This window comes from Amblyomma maculatum, chromosome 8, assembly GCF_055883805.1.
Source record: "Amblyomma maculatum isolate TAMU_Amacu chromosome 8, ASM5588380v1, whole genome shotgun sequence".
Taxonomy (NCBI): Eukaryota; Metazoa; Arthropoda; class Arachnida; order Ixodida; family Ixodidae; genus Amblyomma; species Amblyomma maculatum.
In genome coordinates, this window is record NC_139351.1 from 71,226,220 (window position 1) to 71,248,483 (window position 22,264).

Consider the following 22,264-nt stretch of genomic DNA (forward strand, 5'->3'; position numbering starts at 1 on the left):
AAAGCTCTGAGAAAGCTGTATAGCTTTCCTTTGTATCCCTATAGTTGCACTTTGGTGGATGTCAGTGAGTAATTACTCTCTTATTACAAATCTACTCCACCTTGGGGGATTCCCCTAAATACTCGCTCGACCTCACTCGTGACATCTGTGTGTTCTCGCCAATGATCATGATGCTTTGCACCTGTCTTGTTGCACCTGAGATGCTTGCCGAAACGGGAAATGTGATCTGCAGGAGGCATCGAGTTGGCTTCCATAGACAGATTACTGCAGTCCAATAGCAAAGAGGAGGCTATTTAGGCTTAAAATGGAGGCTTCATAAGCAAGGAGAGACTGAAAAGTGAAATGCAGGTGTTCCCATCGCTGGTTGGCTTTGTAGGTAAACCGTGGTGCCTCAACAGTTACAAACTGTGGATCTCGGTGGCTACGCTCATTCATACCAAGACTGCGATTACAGAGTTCTTTTTGGGCTAGGCGTTACGAGTACGAATCGAGCAGGAAAATTTTAAAATGCAATTTTCTCAGCTTGTTATAAAGGCATTTTCTTTGCCAGAAAAACAAACTTTCACGCCGACAAAAAGCCAGGATGTGGATTTATGCGTGGCACAAAAATCAGGTGGAGCTGCCTTTATGGTCCATGTCCGTGCACTTTTTTCAGGTAACATTCAGTTCAGTTCAGTCGTGTCCGACTCTGGACCATATTACACCTCGCTTTCTGGTCTCTCACTATCTTCCTAACACCACATAACTTCATCTGCAGCGCCTCGACGATGCCATCATAGGTAACATAGGTGGTCACAATTAAACTGGAGCCCACTGCTACCGCATGTCTCCTAGCTTATATGACACCATACATGTTGCTAACTTTAACGAAACGGTGTCAGTGACGTTGAGCCGCATGAAAAATTCTTCTCGTTTTCCGCATGCAAACAGCAGGTATCATGTGGAGCACAGCAGTGAATTCAGGTGTCTTAATTTTTTGTAACAATCTTGAGTAGTGTGAGTGCGCTGACATAATCTTTGCAGTGGGGACTTGGGAGGCTCAGTCGTTTGAGGTGAATAGTAACAGATGCTATTAAAAACCCTTACCTAACAGCATTTAGGCCTCTTTTGGGGCCTGCGCTTGAATACATTGCTGCAATCTGGCTGTCAGAATGTGTGTGTGGAGGATGTTTGGCTAAAGCGGCAAGGATCCTCATTACCATGAACAACGCATCTCTCACTATATGCTTGCACTTTATTAGTCAGTACTCACTGATGTAACTGAACCTGTGAGTGCATTGCCCTTTTTTAAAAATTGTGAACGGGAGGGTTAATCTGTGTGCCTTCTTTTTTCCTTTGTGTGCTGTTCTGCTTATGTTGTTTACCATATCTGGCTAGTGAATGTCTTGCTGTTTACGCCATTTTTAGATTGCTTTATATTTTTGCTATGTACTAAAATGCCTTTCACCTTTTTCTTTTTTTTTTTTTTAAGTAGAGCTCTAGTACTGCACTCTCTAAACAGTCAGTTACTTCAATGCTGACTGAGTCTTGTGTCTTGTCCCACTTGCGCTAACTTGTTCCCATAAGTCTATGTATCAGCGAGCCCAGCAAAATGTTTTACTCCCGTGTACTGTGCAATGTCAGTGCATGTTTAAAGAACCCCAGATTGTCAAAATTCTGAGCCCTCCACTAAACCATCTCTCATAGCCTGAGTCACTTTGGGGCGTTAAACACCGTAAATCAAGCCAAACCAAGGTGAGGAGTATAGATGCTGGACCAGGCAGTGCCATTTCAGCAGTGTAAAAAAACCATGCTCAAGATGGGCTGAAAAAAGGTGGACCTGACCTGGCCATTCCTGATGTTAAAGCATGCTACCCTTGGAATTCTAGCAAACTCCAACTCATCTCACCAGGTGAAGGATGCATTCTTGACCACAGAGGAACAAAGAAGCGATGAGAAGTGGTTGGCTTCTCTATGACAGCCATTAGATGGGAGCTGGGTGTCGTCGGTGTTTTGTCTAGACTTTTAAAAAGCAGGTTAGCGTGGGGTAGCTTGTAATCCTAATTTCAGAGTCGAATAATGATGAAATGGCAGGCAAGTTGCTAGGAAAGGAGGCCTTAGATGTGTGCTTCATTTTATGAGTGTTATGAACTGTTTATGACCATATAACTCTACCAAGTTGTAAGAATACCAAGAAGACAGTGAAATCTGCTTATTCCATATGACTTGCCGAGTTCGAAGGAGTGTTGCGGGCTCATTTGAGTGCATCATGTGCTGTATGCTTGTCTTTTTGGATAATGTGTAGTGCTATGTTATATTTTGGAGAGCTGCGGCATGTGCATGTAGTAAACCCTAACTTGGCTTGGCTTTATTCAGTAAAAGCACAGCTGTGGGAAGTAAGCTCAGAGGCACGCACAGTAAGACATGGCAACTGCAAAAGCATTTCATGGTACTGCAGGACCCATCTACTACATGGTTTTATGTAGTAAGGTATAGGAGGTTTAACATCACAAAGCAACCCAGGCTACGAGGGACGCCATAATGGAGGACGCCCTTAATTTCGTCAATCTGGGGTCTTTTTTAACATACACCGGCATTGCACAGTACATGGGAGTGAAACTTTTTGCTGGGCTAGCTGGTACATAGTCTTGTGGGAACAAGTTAGAGCAAACGAAGACAAAAGAGGCAGACAGGACGATGCACTTCCTGTCCGCCCCCCTTGCATTTTGTCTCTTTTGAGCAAATTTGTTCCCATAAGACAGTACACAAGCTTCTTGCATTTTGCCTTTGTTGAAAGGCATCCTTGTTCACCGCAGTCGAGCTTCCTAACGACTGAACTACTGCGGTAGGGCCTTACTTTTATGTGCACTGGGTAATGCACTTTTGTTGATAGTTGACCAGGCTTCAGTGCATAGGTTCAAATTGAAGAAACGGTGCTGAACTTTCTACGCTTTCATTTTGCAAACTCCTACAAGTGACAGGTCAAGTCGCCGCGATTTTGGTGTCCGCCAGGTTTCGGTTCACCAAAAGTTGGATGATTATGCTTGTGACACTTTGAACAGTTGGTCGACAGCAAGTGAGGGACAGTGGGGGAAATTGTTATCAATGGTGTAATTAGTGCTCAGGGTCCTTGTATTTCGATAAACACGTCAATGGGGAATGAGCACCATTTTTGTTTGCTTCTTTTGCAGGGAACTGCGTGAGAAGACATCCCTGGAGGCCACAACACTTGATAACCGGGACGTTGGCACTCAGAGAGGTGAATCTTCTTTAACTTCGGCCACTTGATTGGACTAGGTTTCTTTTGCAGCCTTATTCAGGCCATGGTTTGAAAGGCTAATGTGAGAATTGGCTTCCTGTGGTTCATTTCAAGCTTGTTTTGCGTTCTTTTCTCTTGTGAAGCTAGACCTCCACAATTTTGTTGGGACTAGGTTGTTCAAAATCATGCTCTGTGTGTTTTTGCTCATTTAAGGATTTTAGTGTTTATCGTCGTCATCACAGTTACTATCACTTGAGCAAATCGCAAGACATAGGCCTCTGCCGACAACATCCAATTGCACCGTTACGTGCCAGCTACAAGTCACTCCATTACTCCTGGTCTCCTGTCATCTCTCTATTTCTCCACCCTGCCTGATCTGCCACTTATGGCCACTCTCCTGCTTGCTTCAAACCCACTCATTCAATATGGTTATTTCCTTCTATGCAATTACTGACGTTGAGCGAGAAAAATATCCAGTGTGCATTTTGGCATGTTTGGCTTGGGGCTCATTAGTTGCTTAATCTGTGTTGAAAACTCACAGGACCTTCCATCTTTGGTTAGGCTGCTGGGAATGTGTGCGTGCGGCCAGTTGTATATTGGTTAGCTGTCTTGCCTATACTCCTGTTGTAGTGAATTAATGTGATTTTGCAACATTTTCCATTTGAGCTTTTTGGTTCTGTCTTCCTTATTGTGTGAAAGCACTCATAAACTCACCACCACTGACCAAGAATCCCGCCCGATCTTGTTTATGCCATCGCTCTGATTGGCTAAGCTGTTTCGGGAGGTCACAACTATGTGGCCTCGTCCATGTAGTTGACGTAGTCCACGTAGACTAAGTCCGGTATAGCGGCTGCAATGCGTGAGTCTTCCCAACGGGTCTTTCAAGTTTGCCAGCCAAGAGAAAGAATTATGGAGCCTATGGCTAAACAGTGACTGACCGTGACCTCTTGTGCTATCACACTAAAAGAGAAGCCGGAATACCTAAGTCAGGATCAAACCCAGCTACTCAGGCTTAGTTAACCACTGAGCTACCGCGACTCACGCTTTCGCTAGCTATGACCAGGTTAAAATAGAGTAAAACGTAAGCCATTTGATGTGGCGGCTCCCAGATGGCGACACAAATCGGCGGATAACGCACTGTTTCAACGGAGCAGATCTTAGTGACCATGGTTAAAACGTTGCTATTTGACGCGGCGGTTTCCAGATGGCACCACATGTACAGTTGAAACTGCAGCTTCCCGTATTTTTGCATTATGGTCAGTTTAACAGTGGTAACACTTAAGGATTGTTTTTTAGACAGGAATCACATGCGAGTTTTCTCAAGACTGGGAGAGACATACGTTGGTTTTTCCTTCACCGTTCTATGAAAGCTGATGGGGTTTCTCAGGGGCACAAAGTTCGGGAACTACCTGTCCAGACTATCGAAATTTGGAGTCCAGGGTCATGCCCGTCTCAGACGCGACCTTGCCTTTCAGCTGGCCGGCGTGCTCGGCTCACCAGCCAGCTGCCAACTGGTGGCGAGAACTCAGCACTGCTGCAGCTGGTGAAGGCAGAGAAGGCGGCCCAGGCGCGGGAGGAACGGTTGAAGCAGCGCGAGGAGCGGCGTGTCGAGAAGGAGGTTGCCCAGCAAGCTGCCATCGACTGGGAGAATGCCACCTTTGGCCCGGGGCTGGCTGAGCTTGCCGAGCGCTGGGAGGTGAGTGCCTGCCTTTTGGTCTGTATGTGTTGCGCAGTTCAAGAAAGGCAAGTGTTGATCTCCAATGCTGATTTGAAATTTTTAGCATGCTCTAACACACAATACGTTTTCCCTCAATCCTGATTGACAAGTTCGCATGCTGCATGCCTGGTGGAGCAACAGTGCATAAATGTGAAGGTTTTGTAACCGAATAATAAATTGTTTACAAGACAGCAGCTTGATTGCATATAAGCTTTCAATAAATGTTCCTCGAGAACGAGGGTGTTAATGGGAGCCCCTTGGTCTGGGTCAAAGATCCAATTGTACTTAGAGAATTGTGCTTCGTGAAATATTGTTGTCAAGGACGATTGAGGGCAGTAATGATTGCAGTTTACCTTGTGACAACACCTGACCTGCTCAATCCTAACCAACTACAGTCAGGAGTGGAAGAAAATGCCACTGTGATGACGGTTCTGTTTGGAAATCGGAAATCAGCCGTTGAGAGATTGACTAGTCCACTGGTGAGAGGTTACCCTGACATGTGCTGAGCAATGGGATGCGTGCATGTGCAGGTGCCGCAGATTTGCCAGTTCCTGCGGCTGTCCCAAGAGCCCCTGCAGCTGCCTGACGTGTCGGTGGCTGAGGTGGAGCGCTCGCTGCTCATGCCCGACAAGAGCTCCCTGCTGGCACTGCTCATGACCTGTCTGCTGGTGGCCCCCCAGCAGAGGCCCAAGACCCTGCTGCAGCACCCCATGCCATACCGGGTGTGGAACGACCGTCTGCGCAGCCGTCTCCAGAACTGGTATCGCACCTTTCTGGGCAGCCAGCGCAGCCCCCTCAAGGTGTTCGAGGCCCACGGCCTGGAGGAGCAGTTCTTCGCCATCATGGGGGACACAGACCCCATGGATAGCACCGACTACCATCAGCTAAGCCTCCTCCAAAGGCTGTGGCTGCTGAAAGGCCTCTGCGACCACAAACTGGTGGGTGTTTTGACACGGAAGCTGTGTGGGTGGGTGAGGCGAATGCTGTCTACGCCCTAGTGTGCCATGAGTAGGAAATTTTGTGTCTAAGCACTGATTCGGAGGCTGCTACCCCAAGCAAATCTTTTCATGCTTGTGTAGCCATGCTCGTGCATAGCAATAGCTGCAGAAGAATACTACATATAACAGTTAGCCAAGCACAGTCATGACACTTTGCCTGTACATGATAGCCCTAAGTGGCACGGGCAGAGGCTCTTTATTTTTCTTTCCTTTTCATGCCTCAACATAATATATGTACATGATAGCCATGATCAGGGTCAATTATTATTTGACCTGGACCATGCCCTTTGACCTTGATCTCAACAGAGGGAAATCACCTAGCAAGTCCTGCAGTACGGCACTTCAGTCGCCCTGGCAATAAATAAAAGCCGAGATTTAATTGGTGACAAATGTGTCACTTCAGCCAGCTACACAAAGCTAGGGGACCTGTGCAGCACATCTTTCACACATTATTTAATTTTTAGCCAAACTTCTCTGCATTTTTTGCACGCACTCTTTTGACAAGGAATGTCAGTTGGGCTATAAAGTGGCTAGGGATGCTCGGACTGTAGTGCAGGTGAACGGGATTTGACAGTGGGTTCCTTGCGTTCACACAGATCACCTGCGCGTGGAAAATTGCTCAAACTTTTTACGTTCAGAGCACTGTAATGAATGCACAGGCCGCAGGTGTTTGTTCTTGCGCTATTCGTCGTGCGACCGAAAAAAAAGAAGAGGAATAAGGGCCATAAACGAACTGATAAGTTTCGAGGCTGAAATGAAAAGCACGCTAGCTGGTCTACTTGTTGCTCTCCATGGCTGCTGCCTTTCATCTTCATCTTTATCCAACCGCAAGAAACTGAAAACAGGTGAAATAGGTGCCGTTGTCTTCCTTTTGCCTCACGGTGCGAGCAGCCTCACTATAGCTTGCCAGAATATGTCAAACGATGTTTGAAAACACTGCACATGCCATACCAGTGCCTGGACTTTTGCCTGTGCCACGAAAGTTACAGCTGTTGCCAGCACCGCCACATTGCTCTGACATCACAGGCCGACTCCTGTCTATACAATGGCTGTATAAGCCAAGTCATGATGCATCAACAAAGTGAGAATAATCGTTCATCTTCGGCAGCCCTCATGTAGCAGTCGTTTTTTTTTTCCACACAAAACAAGATGCACAAACTTAATGATCACACCCCTTTCTAGCATAGTATAACAATCCCCCCCCAGTTGTCCAGAGCTTGCTGCTACATGTGACTGCACTGTCCACAGTATTGAAATGTTCCAACTTGAAATGATGGTGTAGGTGTTGTACTATGCAGATCTAAATGGGGCGGTCAGCTTTATGACTATTAGTTCTGTGCTGCAATCGTGTGCCCTGTTGAACCATGGGGCCATTGAAATGTGGTGATCACCTCTTGTGGACATTCTGCTTAAAATTAATACCCAAGTTTTTTATTAGCAACAAGCATATCATGAATCATTGGAAATCTGTGACAGCAAAGCGAGAGCTTAGGAAAATGGTAGCTACAGTGATGATTGAATTATTACTGTTGAATTCTGTCATAGATTAAGCATTGGAGAGCAAGTTTGGAGTAAACTTTTTATTTAGACAACAGAAGTGATCAATGTTTGGCTCTACTTTCTACTGTTAGGGGTGCGCATTGCTTACAGTTGAATGGGTGTAATATCGTGTAAAATATGTTGTACAGTTTTAAACATATGCCTTTGGCATCTGCACTGCATACTACCACCTTTGGTACTTGTGTTGTCCACTGTGTCCCTAACTGGTGAGCATGAACGTTGCAGGGCCAGCACCGCCGGGTGCAGGAGTGGATGGCGGAGCAGGAGGCCGACAGCCTGCGCGAAGTCTATTTGGGCGAGGACCGTCTTGGCCGCCACTACCTGCACTTCCCATGTCTGGGTGAGCCCCGACTGTACCGTATGGCTGCTGCGCCTCCTCCACCCCCCGAGGAAGAAGAGGCCCGGGAACCCACACCCTCACTTAAACCACCCAAGTCTGCACACAAGGTAATGCCACTTGGCACTGAGGAGCTTTACCAGCTATGGTCAAACATTGTCACGGCGCAAAGTTGAAGGAGTCTGAAGATTGTTGGAATGACAGCTGTCAGTACAGTTGTTATTTGTTGCGTCCATGTCTGCTGAAAACTGTTTTGTAGATGAAGTGCACCTGAGAACCTCTTCACTGGTTTAGGTTTTGTGTTGACACAGTGTGCTTCTGGTATTGCTTGCATTGAGATGCTTGATGAATGGGGCAGTCGATTCTGTGGCTTTAGCTGCTTACCATATGCTCAAGGGTAATCTTTTTTTTTTTTGTTGTTGCAGTTATTTTAGTGTTCTTGATGACCTCGCTGCATTGAACTGAACTTGAGTGACTGCATACGCAATGTAATTTTAATTACATTTGGTTATGCTGTGAGAGCCTCTTGGATTTAGTTGCTGAATAGTGTTAGATATCATTTTTGCTTTTGGAGAAAATGTTTTAGTTTTTAGTCATTGGTGAGCAGATTTTGTGCCCTTAAAACATGACATCAAAAGATGAGTGTCTATTGGTGCCTTTTGGCTACTTTCATTACAAAGCTCGTTATAGTGAAATCGCATTTGAAATGAAAATTTGTTTGTAATATTCGCTTTTGTCTGAGAAATATGCTCCCAAATTTCTGCAAGCAAATTGGCTAATAATCCCGAGCAAAGGGCGCTCTGATATGCGCAACACAGATGTGCTTAATTTTTGTATTTAAAGCTTCATATAAACATTGAAAGCTTGCCTTTTGTTCTGTGTTGGAGAGCACAAATAGGGATGTTGGCCATGCGCACAAACAGATTTATTTTAAAAACAACGCAATCTTTGTATGGCTGCGCTCACAGTATTTGAGAGGACAAAATTATTCACGAAATCAATCAAATGCCGCGCTTTCTCAGCATCTGGCCACAGGCACCTTCTCTGGGTAGCCCCCTCAATTTCCTGGCCATGTTGGCGGCCTCCGTCCTGTTTAGAGCTCGCTCTTGACTGCGTCACATGTAGGAATGAGCTGATTGACAGTCTGTGTGAATACAAAAACTGCTTCATTATAACCGCTCGAGTGTCACATTTTGAATTTTTCATTTTATTATACAACTCCCATAGAAATAAAGCATGGACCAACAAAAATATGCTTTCACTTTGTTGTATCAGATACAATTTGCTTTTCTTGTTCATTATACAGTCGAACCTCGTTATAACTAACACGGATATAGCGAATTTTTATGAGAGTGCTTTCTGTATAATGAATGAAGAATTTCAATATTTGGCGCTAGATTGGTTATAACGAAGCAGTTTTTTTGCATTAAAACGAAAAAATGCATAAAGGAGCCGGAAAAAAACATCAGAAAAGCAATTTTTCAATCACTCGAATCGCCCGCCGCAGAAGTTTGTTTAAATTGCCCGCGCGTTCGCGTGCTATGTCATTTAGCGGCGGCAACAAAAACTACTGCCAACGGCTTATCACCTTCGAGATCACATCTCCATGCGTGGTGATCTCGGAGGTCATGAACGGCCATGGCCGGACTCGAGCGTTGCCGCCGCCGCTCGAGTCCGGCCATCCAACGACTGACAGGCATGTTACTGGCATGCAGTCATCATTGCCTCGTTATGGCGTGCTTATACTCAGATTTCGTGCTTATACCCAGTTTTTAATTTAAAAATTGTGCGTTTTCGCACCTTTGTGTTGTCCATATTAGTGCACATTTTTCGTTTTATTAGCAAACTTATTTACAGGAATTTGGGTGCGCACTTTTATAACAAATATTCGATATAACGGACAAATGTTCGCACCCCGTATACTTCGTTATAATGAGGTTCGACTGTAATCAGGTTTGCCTGCATGCTTTAATCTCTCGTATTTGTAAGGCGTCACCACTTGTTACTATTGATTAGGCACTGCTGTGCATTCTCGAAAGAGCTGCAACCATATATGAGAAAGGGTAGTATGGTGTCATAAACATAGACCCTTTGTTAGAAGTTTAGAGCCGAGGCGGTTTGTATCTGAGACGCTTAGTGGGGCTCATGCAAAATTTTTGGAAGTCCTACCCGTAGCTGGGGGCGTGTCCTAAAAATGATTGTGCCTTCAGATTTAAAACACTGGGATGCATTAGGAACCACATGGTGAGGCCCAAAACCCAAGTCTTTTGGCCTGTAAACTTTTGACATAGGTTGTACATGCCTTGCTCAGGGGTGAAAAAAGTCCTTTGCAGTGACAAAACAAAATGAGCAGCCACTGCTTACTACTCGCGGTATTCACTGCACAACTGCCGATCACGATGTTGGTAGCGTATGGACCTCACACCACCACTTACTTGTGACATAGGCAATATGGTGGCCAACTTTGGCACTTATTGCTTAAGCTGCATGCTGCTTGACGGTAGCTGAGACATTAGCTATGTGTGGGCACAGTGGTGGGCTCAACGGTGTGGTCACAGCTCACGCATTTGTATAGTCAGTAATGGCACGAGAGAGCATAGTAAACATCCCCAGCCAGGAAATGTGGCCCGGCCAGAAAACTTTACTACAGTAGAACCGCAGTGATACGAATTTCACGGGGTCGCGAAAAAATTCGTATCATCCGAACATTCGTATCGTCAAAAAAAAAAAAAAAAAAAAAAGAGAGAGAGAAAAATGTAGAAACATGGGAAAGGTAGGTGCACTGACCTGTTTACAGCTGAGAAGGTTTTTTAAGGTCGCGTGGTCACAGCCTGACATGCAGCACGACAGACCGCTTGGTGCCACAGGCTGTTTGCAATACGTACAGCGCGATTAGTGGACGCGAAGTCTAGGATGAGTGGCCTGTGCACTTCCTCCGCGTGCGCCACCGGCTACTACTCACGGCCGCACGCTGCTGCAAACATTTTTCGGCATGGAAAACGATCATGATACCAGTGATGTATGGTCTGCCCGCCTACGCGTACTTCTCTTGGTGCGTGCAGCTGGCAACGTGGGGTGGCCATGTGGCGTGGAAAACTGCTCGCGGAGCCTATGATGTGTGATTCGTGCATGACCGTCGCCGCCAACTGCTGCTGTTGCAATGTCTGCTGCTTGTGGGCCACGTGCCACTGAACACTTTTCGCGCCGTGAGCTTGACAGACAATTGCGACGTTGTCGAGGTGCGGGCCATGCGTCACCGTAAACTGCTCATGATGCGCACATACAGCACAGCTGGCTATTGCGTAGTCAACGATGTGCGGGCAGTGCGTAGTGCTCAAAGGTGCAGTCACAGTTCGCATGTTCGTATCATCCATAGTGGCACGGGAGAGTGTTTGGAACATCCGAAATTTAGCACATTGTACACAGTGCACTCCAGCTGGGGAATTTCGCAAATTCGTATCAACCGAATTCGTATCACTGGGATTTTACTGTAATTCACACCACCTTGAAATTCCTATAGACTATCATTGTGTCACTGAGAGTCTGCTGTATTTAGAGCAACCACAGGCATGCAATTAGCCTTCATTGCCACAGGCTTATGTGTTCTCTTTCATCTTGGTTCAGTTTTTACACATAGTCTAAAGATGTATCTGTGAGTGAGTGTTTTTACATAAATGCTGTCAGTATTTAAATATGAACAGGTGCAAAAAGTGGCATGGCCATAGGGAAGAGTCCTGAGGCTTTTGTGTAGCAATGAACTTTGAATGTATTTGGAGTAGTAAAAGCCTTTGCCTGGATTCGTTGCAAGGCTGTGGCTAACGCTGACTAACTTAACAACAACTCCCAGGTATCGTTGCAGAAATGAACACAAGGAATAAATGACCTCCTGACAATACATTGCTGAAAGGGAGTACATTTTCTTGAATTAGTTTAAATAACATGGCTTAAAAAATGCCTGCATCTTGTTATGAGTTTGCTGGTTACTTGCATTCCACCAGCCTTCCTGTTATCCGGGCTGAGTGTTACTGGAGTGTCAGGTCCTTGTGGCTCTGTCACCTGCACAACGAATGCGACTAACGTGCGACTTACTTATGCGCAGTACAAAAAGAAAGGCCGGCAGCTGCGGAGTAGTTCCAGGAAGTCTTCACGGCATCGGAAGGCAAGTGTTTTTCCCTGTTCTACCTGTAATGTGCATGTACCACTTGTAGAATGAGACGACTTACAAATATACTAACACACAGTGGATTTGGTGCACATACATATAGAGCAGTGTTTCTCAAATAGGGATCTGCAATGCAATTTTCGGGGTCTCCGAAACCACCGCACACACACAAAAAATGAAAGGTCGCGCGATAGCATTGACCTGGCTAGACAGTTTGCAGGGTTGAAAGCACTGAGGTTCAATGCCGACTTTAGTTTCTTCCATGCATGAGAGAGAGAGAGTAGCATCTACGCTGCTTGTTGGCGCCGACATTGATGAAGCTCGAGCACTGGTTGCAGTGCTGAATGGGGCTGCAGTGCAAAGCACCTCGGGTGTCTAATGAGCTAGGGGCGCGGTGTTTGGAAGAGTCAAACCCCGGCTCCGGCGCATTGCCTCCTCTACATATCTTCCACAGGTGACAGTGCACTGGCTTATCAAATGCGCATTATTTAGAGGCCAGTTTAGCCTAGACTCAATCCGAATTCCACAACTTATTCTTCAGCAACAGTCAGAACAGCATCCCCCCTCCCCACTCTTGGCCTCAAGGGGTGGGCTTATAGCCAGCATTCCCAAGGAGCATGTTGATCGCGACTTTGAGAAATGTGGGGTACCAGATGCGTTCAGAGGTACTGAAGAGAAAGATGTCTTAAAGGTCTTTATCAAGGGACTCTCGGCAAACGATACACCGGACAACGACGATTGCGGAAACTCCGAATCCAACAAACACTTCATGAGCGCATATGCCACGCGCTTACTTAAAGAGGCATGAGCGCGGCACGTGCTCGCCTGCAGCTCGTGCTCTGCCATCCCGCGATCTGGCTGGAAAGAGTAGAACAAGCTGAGGGCAATGTGTTTTCTGCGGTTGCCGGTGCTGCTGTTCTTATAGTGCGTGACATTCTCCGACCAAGTGTATTGGCGTGAAAAAGGGAGCGAACCAGCCTTGGCATATGAAGGTTCGTGGCACTATTCCTAGTGCAGGGTGGGGTTGGACGTTAAAGCACAGAGCACATATGTTCATGGGGAATCGAGAAATGAAGAGTAAATAAATAATTCTACTGATTTTTCCTCGGCCGCATTATACTCTGATAAAAACTTTTTCCGTTCTCGCTATCCAAAAATTATACCTCGTATTATATGCGGGTTTTTACGGTAATTGTGTTGGGCCATTAAGGTCTTGAGGGTTGCTTTGGTAGTGCCATAGAAGCTCTCTTTGGCACAATTTCGCCAACAGACTGATAAGCTAATGCTTGCTTGTATTGCAGGCCAAGGCTGCTGCAGTAGCAGTGAAAGAAGAAAACGAGGACGAGGAAGAGAAAAAGAGGGCGGTAGAGGGGAAAGCTGTGAAGGAAGAGAAGGTTGTGAAGGAAGAAAATGCCAATGAGGAGGAGAAGGTCGTAAAAGAGGAGAATGCCATAAAGGAGGAACCTGCTGACGCAGAGCCAGAGCCCATGGAGGTTTCTCCTGATGAGAAGGGAGGCGAGAAAGAGGAGAAACCCAAGGTGGAAGAGAACTCACCACCCGAATTCGAGACAGTGGCAACTAGCGTCGCTGATCTGCGTACACTCATCTCTTCCCTGGCAGAGAACACAGTGGACAAGGCAGCTGGTGATACAAAGGTATGCCATGATGGTGTTCTAAACGTAAAGTGTTCTCGTCGTATTATACCTGGGCTCTGGCTCTTGAACGTGCACAAACAGTGCATGGCTGTGAATGCCCATAAACTTTTTTTTGCTAACGGTTCGCACTAGTAGCGAATATTCAGAGAATGCGTGTGCTCTGGAATAGGTTACTAAACCACTCTCTTTCAACATGATTGTCTCAAATTGCACAATAACATCTGTATTTTAAGAATTTCACATGTTCTTGAGAAGTTTTTGTATAATCTGAGACAAACTAAAGTGTTAGAGGTTCATTCACACCAATCTTCTTGTTTCTGATGGGATTTATGTGAGGCTCCTCGCTGCTCGCAGTGCATACAGCGTGACTGCCGATAACGGTTTGGCTATGTTCAGGTATATAGCTAGTGCTGGACGTTTGAGCATATTATCATGGCTCAGGAGATCATATCATTTGAAGTGGTAGTGGGAGTGCTCAGAAAAACCTAAATTGTGCACATTCTTTGGAGTGCTCTTCGGCCAGGGAAATTTGCAAATTTATACCATCCTGAAAAGTTCCTGGTTAAATTCGTATCAACCATGATCATATCATTGAGATTCTACTGCACTGGTGGATGGAGCATGCATGACCGTCCCTCCTATGTCTCGCCAGAATAATTTTTCTCCTTTATGCATGCTTTGTGTAAATTCTGATAGCAGGGAGCGAGAGAGAAATGCTTGTGGCAAATTAAGTGCTTAGCAAGTCTTTGGCCTGTCGTAACGGGGCTAGTTTGTCAGTCGGCTATGGCGACCCCAGCCAGGCATATGGGTGAGGGCAGTTTGGACAAGAGGGGTCAGAATGCACATGGAAGAGGAATAGTCGTGCTGGAGAGAGGAGCGTGTTCAGCCGAATTTTTTGCAGGACATGGTTGCGAACAATGGAGATTAGGGTCAGAAGATGGAAGTGCCTGCGGGGATTCGTCCACGTGACAGTAGCGCTGCGTGATTTGTGTCGTGAGGAGGGCTTTTTCACCTGAGGGTTGATTTGACCAGGGGGGCCCAGGCTCCCGGTGTAGAGTATTGCAGATAAGCTGGTGTACCAGCACATTGCCTGTAATCCCAGTATGGCCAGGTACCCACCTGATGGTTACTATGGTGGGTCTTAGGGAGAGGAGGGCGCCAGAGAGTCCATTGTGGAGGTCATTTCTCCAATGACGTCATTGGGAAAAGTGTGGAATTGGATAGTACGAACTGGAAGGAAAATGGGGGAAGTTGGGTGAATGAGATGATGGCATGAACGATAGGTCAAGGACGGTATTGGAAGGAGCAGTAGTGTGGGTGGTAGGAGAAAGGGAGTGGGGTTCGTAGATGCAGTGTGCGGCTGCTCAGATATTGCCGCTTGGTGACAGGATGGCATGGGAGAAAGGAGGAGGCAGGATGGCGTCACAAGTGGGCCTCTCGGCGGTTCGTGTGTAGAGTAGGGAACGTGCTTCGTGAGATGGGAACGAGGCGGAGATTTGATGGGAGCGAGATGTTTGGAATATATTGAGGGATGACAGTGCAAAAAATTCCCACTTGCTGCAGGAGCCACCGGCCTTGTTGAATGACTGAGAGCTAACCCATCTGGTGGTCTTGTGGAGTTGGGTGAGGTCAGAAAGAGGAAGGAACAGATTTGTAATGTAAAGATTTTGGGTGGAGGTATATGAGGAGCAGCCTTGTAGAGGTTTGGAATGTATTGGGTTTGGGTGGGGTGAAAGTAGGATACAGAAGAGAGGATTCCACTGAGCCAGAGCATGTGTGAGCTGGCATGCCTACTTCTTGTGCAGGCCTGCATGTCTCTTGACCACTTGTCATACTAGGTGAGTACTCGAATGGTTCACGGTGACAGCAGAGTTGACCACTTTTTGCTGGGAGCACTCGTGGAGGGTGATTCCAAGGATTTTGCATGTTGGGATGTGAGGGGTGAGGATCTCTGTGGGTGGCTGCGCAGCCTCGATATTGCTGCATTCTCTTAGTGCTTTCATCTATCACAATCTTTTTTTTTTTTCTTTTCTTTTTTTCTTTTTAAATGTCAGGATTGACCATGCCTCTACAGAAAGGAAATAGGGAACTAGGATTGGGGGCGTTGTATTTCAGCCTCTTGCTCTTAGTGCATGGATTTTGAACTATCTATACTGCAAGTTATATTGAAGTTCTAAAATATTCCCTCTCTTCTTTTCCGTCTGTTGCCCCCTAGAGCTCCTGAAAACACTGATATTCCATTGGAAAGCGAAGCCTGCTTTTGCCTTTCTGTCTCATTGCAGAGATTCCTACCTCTTATTATTTTGTTTTTTTTTTCTTCTTCTATCAACTGTTGCAACAAGAACATTTGCAGCAATCCAGCTGTTTGCCACCATTTTTGAACGAAATCTTGCAGAGAAAAAGTGTCCTCATTAGGGTGCGCGGAGGAGGAGGGATGAGTTGTCGCTGCTGCAGTTTTCAGGAGAACATTGGCTGTTTCACTTGCATTGCTGTGCGTCATCTCCGTTTCTCTGTGGTCTCCCTGACAGCGAGGTAAGGCAGCGGAAGTGGTGGTGGACCCAGAGCAGCCCCTTCTGAATCAGCTGCGAGCTCTGCTTGATGAGTGGGAGCCCCAGGAGGCACGCTTCCTGCAGGCAGATGCGGCTCTGCGCACCCGGCTGCACCGCGAGTGGCACCAGCCAAACTCCAATGATGGCGAGGTGGGTTCCGCATGCTCTCCTTCTTTTTTTTTTTACAGTGTGCTGAGAAGTACACTCATAACGTCTTTTTAGCTGAGAATTAGAATTGTTTGTGCCGTTACCCTGCGAAAAATGGGTATCGTTAATACATTGCCATAGACACCTACACATAGCAGCCACTAGGACCTAAGTACCTTTTGTGGAGGGAAGTTCACAGCCTGAAAAAACCATGAGCATAGTGGTACTCGGCACGTGATGAGAACGATTGATCGGTGGTTTGTGTGACGTCACGGGACATGGCATGATAAGTTGTCATGAGCTGCCAGCTCGGGCAGTGCCTTCGATATGGAAGGAAAGGCAAAATGAGAATCTAACACCATCAAGCATTGTGTGCTGTTGCTGTAATTGGCTAAACTGTTTCATGACGTTAGAACCTCATGGCTTCGCTCAACTAGTTCAAACTGAGACTGCTATTGTTTAGGTTTAGCCTATGATTGACCATGATCAGGCCTGTGTGCCCACACATATGTAGGCTTGTGCCAGCTGGATCCTTCCTATGTTTATTTCTTTGACTGCCCCCTCTCGCCGGGGTAGTATAGCTGTTGAGAGAGGTCATGCTTGGACAACCTTCATGCAGTGTTGAGGAAACGTGATGGTTGTAGAGAGAGACCCACCACCTGTGGAAACCACGGGGTGTGAGAGTGCAATGCAACAGGTATAGTGGTGGAGAGGGAATGGTGACATATGTGGAAGCTAGCTGTGGTCAGTGTTGTGGAGAGGGTATCGGTTGCGATTGCTGTTCATGCCTCACAATGTGAACAGTGTTAATTCACCACTCTGGTATTAACCATTTGTCTAGTATTGTAGTACCTCTCTCAGATGCGGTGGGAATGCTGGCAATAACGGGCTCTGCTGCCGAGCTCCTAGCTGTAGCTGAATCTTGCATTATACACTGCCCTTGCAATGGCATCAGTTGTTTCCTTGTTTTGAAAGCATCTAGCAACGCCCACGTTTGCGCTACAAAAAATTATGTAATATTACAAAATTTTTGACTCCACAGCTAAAGGTAGGCTTAAAACATGTTCCCAACAGGAAAACAAAGTAGTAGTCAGTGTATTAAAAAATGCAACACACCATTTGAATACCCTTTAGCAGTCTCTTCCATGTCCCATATGCTGTCATGCAGGCAGTAACATGCCTCAGAGTGAGTTCTGCTGATGAGTAGCGATCAGTTGTGCCAGTAAATAGTTTTTTGCTTAAAATGAGGCAGGAATGCAAACTTGAACACTGTAGCAGCAGTTAGTTTTGCAGCTGCAGCTGATTGCGCTCTAAATTTACTGGAAATAGGTTTTCCTTTTCTTAATTTTGAATTTCTTAAATTTGCTGACACTTTCTTTTTTGTGCTTTTTGACATTTGAGGCAGACTATTGGGAAGGCACTGGTACCAATTTTTCCCCTTATTATTTTCAGGATGCCATAGACTCCTGGACCATGCACTACAAAGATGAAGAGTGCACCGATGAGGAATCATCATCTGGGGCGGAGAGCATGATCCAGGAGGACAATGAGGAGGACCAGGAGGATGCAGACATGCAGGAAGATGGGGATGCCAGTGGCTGGCGAGTCCTGCGGAAGCGCAAAATTGCACTAACGCTGCCCAATGGGCTTGCAAACTGTAACGAAGAAGCAGGGGAGTCTTCTGAGTCGCCTTCCTCTGGCCAGATGTCCAACCAGCCTTCTCAGCATACCTCCAGTGCCCGTCAGTCCTCCATTCCACCTCCACAGCGGCCAGTCGCCACCGCTTACAGACATCCACCTACAAAGACTCCCGTGCCCCACATCTTAGCCAGAAACTCAAGTCCTGTGACATCAACACCTGTTACACGGACTCCTGTGACGACGACTCCTGCAACGATGAACTCTGCTACGATGACTCCTGCCCCACGGACTCCTGTGATGCTGACTCATACAGCACCAACTTCTACAACGCTACCAAGCGTTATGCCCAGTTCAAGCACATGGATCCGACCATTTACTAAAATCAAGACGTACGCTGATGTGTCCAGGCGACCGACAAAGGTGCGCTCACTGCTTGAGGCTGGCATCACTACCTTTTCAGAGCCTAGCAAATCGGGCACTTCACAGACTTCAAATCAGACCCAGAGTGCTCAGGCGGCACAAGCACAGGCTGCTCAGGCTCAGGCTGCTCAGGCTCAGGCCCAGGCTGCTCAGGCCCAGGCTGCTCAGGCCCAGGCTGCTCAGGCCCAGGCTGCTCAGGATCAGGCCCACGCCACTCAAGTTCAGGCTACCCAGGCCTTTGAGGTTCAGGCTACCCAAGATCAGGGCACTCAGGCTCGGGCTTCCCCTGTCGCACCACCACCAGCTAATCGGGAGCCATTTGCACTACCAGAACAGCTTTGCAATGTCGAGGTGGTTCAGGAGAATGCACCTGAGGTGTCTGCTTTGCCAGTGCCCAATGAAGGGTTCATGGAAGAAGAACAGGACCAACGCCCCTCGTCAAAGGCTGTCCTGGTGCCGGCGGTGGACAATTGTGGTCAGGAGATTTTGTTGCACGTGGAGTACACAACTCTCGACGAGGCTACTCTTGGTAACAACCTCCAGTCGCTGCCACTTCCAACTGGACCGCCTGTGGGGCAGAACTTCCCGGCAATGACTCCAGTGTCTCAGGCCCTTTCTCCTCCCAGTTTGGGTCCGGCCATACAAAACCTTCCCGCTCCTGCTTCGGTAATGCAGAATCTTCAGTTGGCGCCTTCACCGGTTGTGCAAAATGTTTCCATGGTGCCGTCAGTCATGCAGAGCATTCCTACAGCTCCAACCCTCATGCAGACGCTTCCCACGACATCGTCTGCTGCTCACCCAAACACTTCGGGCGCGACATCTATTGTACAAAACCACCGGCGGGAGACGGCTCTGACGCGGCAGCGTGTCATGCCATGGTGGAGGCACGCGAACACCCCAGAAGCTGTCAGGTGTAAAGAAGTGCCACCGCTGGCCCCCATCACGACACCGCGCAAGATCTTCAAGTCCCGCAACACAGTCTGTGTGCCGAGCCAGCTGTGCCCTACCACGGACAGCGCGAATGCAGTGCCAGATGGCGTGCACGTGGCTAGAAGCGACGCTTTTGTGTCCCCACAAAATCATCAGCAGATCGTGGGATCCAATGGGTCACAGCAGCTGGTGTTTGTTGTGCCGCCAAACCAGCCCAAACCGCAGTTGGTGCTGCAGCAGCAGCAACCGGAGGCACAAGCTGTGTCGCAGGACCTGATCGGTCAACTCATTCCCATGACATCCGCACCAGCGGCCGACGATCAGCAGCAGACGACGGCTATGCTCTTGCAGACGGCGTTGCAGAACACTATGCAGACTCCACTGTTTCTGCTGACCAGTGACGGGCGCCTGATTCAGGTGGTGCAACAGCCCAGCTGACCAGGCGTAGTGGCTCCACCTTACGGCTCCTGTTGGCTGCCCGGCTACTATCCCAGCCACCTGGGGTAGTGCGCGTGTACATAGTTGTGTGCCTCGCCAACAGTGCCTCTCGCGGTAGTGCGACCACACATACTCACCGGTCACTTTTGCTACGGTCCTCATCTGAAGCTGGTGTCTAAAGCCTCGTCTCACAAGAACAGTCTGCTTAACGATAACACATTGCAAGTGCCCTTGTTAGCATGCTGCGTTATCTCACAAATTGTGTAATGCAATTCTTTTTTTGTTGATATGTACAGTTTTCTGGAAGCAGTAAATCTTGAGGACAGCATCCGTCTTCAGCGACATGCCTGCATCTCCGGATTTCAGAAAGCTGGGGTGGTCGGCAAACAAGCGGCAGTGAGAAAAGGCCGAGAGAATTTAAGCTACGGGATGTGAAGCCGCATCAAAGTGATCATATGGAAGGCTAGGGTGTTTGGCCTGCACTGTGCGTAGCAATGCACATCCGTTGAGAATGGAATTACCCACGAGCTCTTGCACGTGCACCAAAAGTACATTTATTAGTTACCGCGGTTATGATGGCACATCAGTGTTGTGAGGTTGTGCTTCCTTGATTTGTGGGGTAAGAGCTAAATTCAAATTTGCTATAACTGATAGTTTCTTGGTTGATTAGCTGCACTGGTTAGCCCGTTCAGCGTGGTCTACGTAAGTGTGACACTTTTTTAGGCAAGTACTGTACAACTTGCATGGTTTTTGTTTTACTGATAATATGGAATTCAGGATGGCGTTTTTTAAAAACTACCCCTGCTCGGATATTTCTTTTGAAGCCCAAAACGTCTGTCTCAAATGCCTTTTCCCAAGAGCACCCAGTCTTTTCTTGGTGGTGATCAGGCATGCCACTGAGACGCAAGTTGTAACTTGCACAGTACTTGCCGAGACCAGTTCACTGCTGGTTAATGTACAGAAGTGAATCATGTTGCTATGTGATGGCTTCCTCAGATGCCCTTTGTGGAGGTGCCACCAATTGTGCATGGGACTACTTAGAGGTTTTTCAATTTATGTGTGTGCATGCCTGGAGTTCCTGAACAAAGCCTCAAGAAACAGTGGAAACAGTGGCACTGCTGTTGGATATTTGAGAACTGCGAGAGTTGGACTTTGCCATCCTGTGCACCTGGCCAGCTGTTTATAAGTATCCCTGTCACGTCAGCTGTATAGAGCGTTGATTTCCCCACGGTTGAGTGTGACCAATGATGAAGAGTGTGCAAGAGTGTTGGCACTTCAGACTTGCTTCCTAGCCTGCTGTGAGAAAGGGAATCGTGTCTCAGGAATTTTATTTCCGCTGCATCCAAGGCGCCGACTGAAGGCGACGGTGGTGAAGTGCCCCTCGTGTGAACCAAAAATGAGAAACTTGTGGGCAATCGTGCTGTGTGTATGTGCCGAAGATCGTTATCTGTTCAAATATGCATATTGGCTCGAAGTCAAAAAAACAAAAAAAAAAAAAAACCTTTGTCAATTAAAAGTTTGAAGAAACAGTTATTGCATTGTTTTTGAAACCTGTGAACCAGACGCTGGTTCATTATAATTTTGAAAAAAAAGAAAAAAAAAAAGCTGATTTGCACATTATTGTACAGAATTGCCTGTCAGCAGCCACATTTTCTCATTCTTTTTTTTATTCATGACATCAGTACATATAGACCTCTTAATGACATCTGGGAAACCATTTCTTTGGGCGATGGGGTGGATATGAAGGAGTTAACTGTTTTTTTACTATACTTAGTTAACTCTTGAGTGCCAACTTTTCCTGTGCTACGAGCATAGCCAAGCGTCCAGTGCTGTTCGACCTCATTTTGAAAACATCTATAGTTACAGCAAAACTTTTGAAATGCGATTGTTTGATCGTAAACTGGCTCGAACGTTATAATTTGCCAATAGACGATGCTTATTTGATACATGGCATACTTAAACATTTGGCCAACCAAGTTACCATATCAATCATGGCAAATGTGTTAATAGTCATCGCACTGCCGTCTTTCATAAGGAATGTTCATAACAGGAGCGAGAATTTTTTTTAGTTTCATATAATGCTAGGCATGCATTCCAAGGTATTTCTTCTCATTGTGACACAGAGACCTTTAGGAATGGCCTGGGTTTCGTAGGGCTACGTTAACGCTTGCAGGCATGATCACAACAACGGCTATGTACTTTTGCACATGGGCACCGTAACACAGTTCAGTGGCTGGATGAGCATTGCTTCAAGAAAAGCATAAATCTTCCTGTAAAATGAGTATGAAGCACTACCAGACACTGGATTTCAACAGCATATATATGTTCGAATTTAATTTAAAGCTATTTTTGCAGTCTGCAAGGCAGTTTAAAAAATACTACCAAGCTTTGTTCTTATTTTGTTATGCTTCCTGCAGTATATCACTGATCTTATGGTATGAATTAGAAGAATTTTAAATTTTCTGCAGAAAA

At 46.7% G+C, this 22,264-nt stretch overlaps 1 protein-coding gene across 1 annotated transcript in view; it reads left to right on the forward strand.

Annotated features, from left to right (window-relative positions):
• Positions 1-21,316, forward strand: part of LOC146181455 (uncharacterized) — a 28,607-nt gene extending 7,291 nt beyond the window's left edge. The window contains exons 2-9 of the mRNA XM_084576506.1: positions 3,171-3,238; positions 4,714-4,934; positions 5,486-5,893; positions 7,739-7,960; positions 11,950-12,009; positions 13,314-13,667; positions 16,196-16,366; positions 17,816-21,316. Coding sequence (XP_084432632.1) covers positions 3,171-3,238; positions 4,714-4,934; positions 5,486-5,893; positions 7,739-7,960; positions 11,950-12,009; positions 13,314-13,667; positions 16,196-16,366; positions 17,816-19,792 — 3,481 coding nt within the window. The 3' untranslated portion in view covers positions 19,793-21,316. The remainder of the gene's footprint in view (positions 1-3,170; positions 3,239-4,713; positions 4,935-5,485; positions 5,894-7,738; positions 7,961-11,949; positions 12,010-13,313; positions 13,668-16,195; positions 16,367-17,815) is intronic.
• The last annotated feature ends 948 nt before the right edge of the window (positions 21,317-22,264 follow it).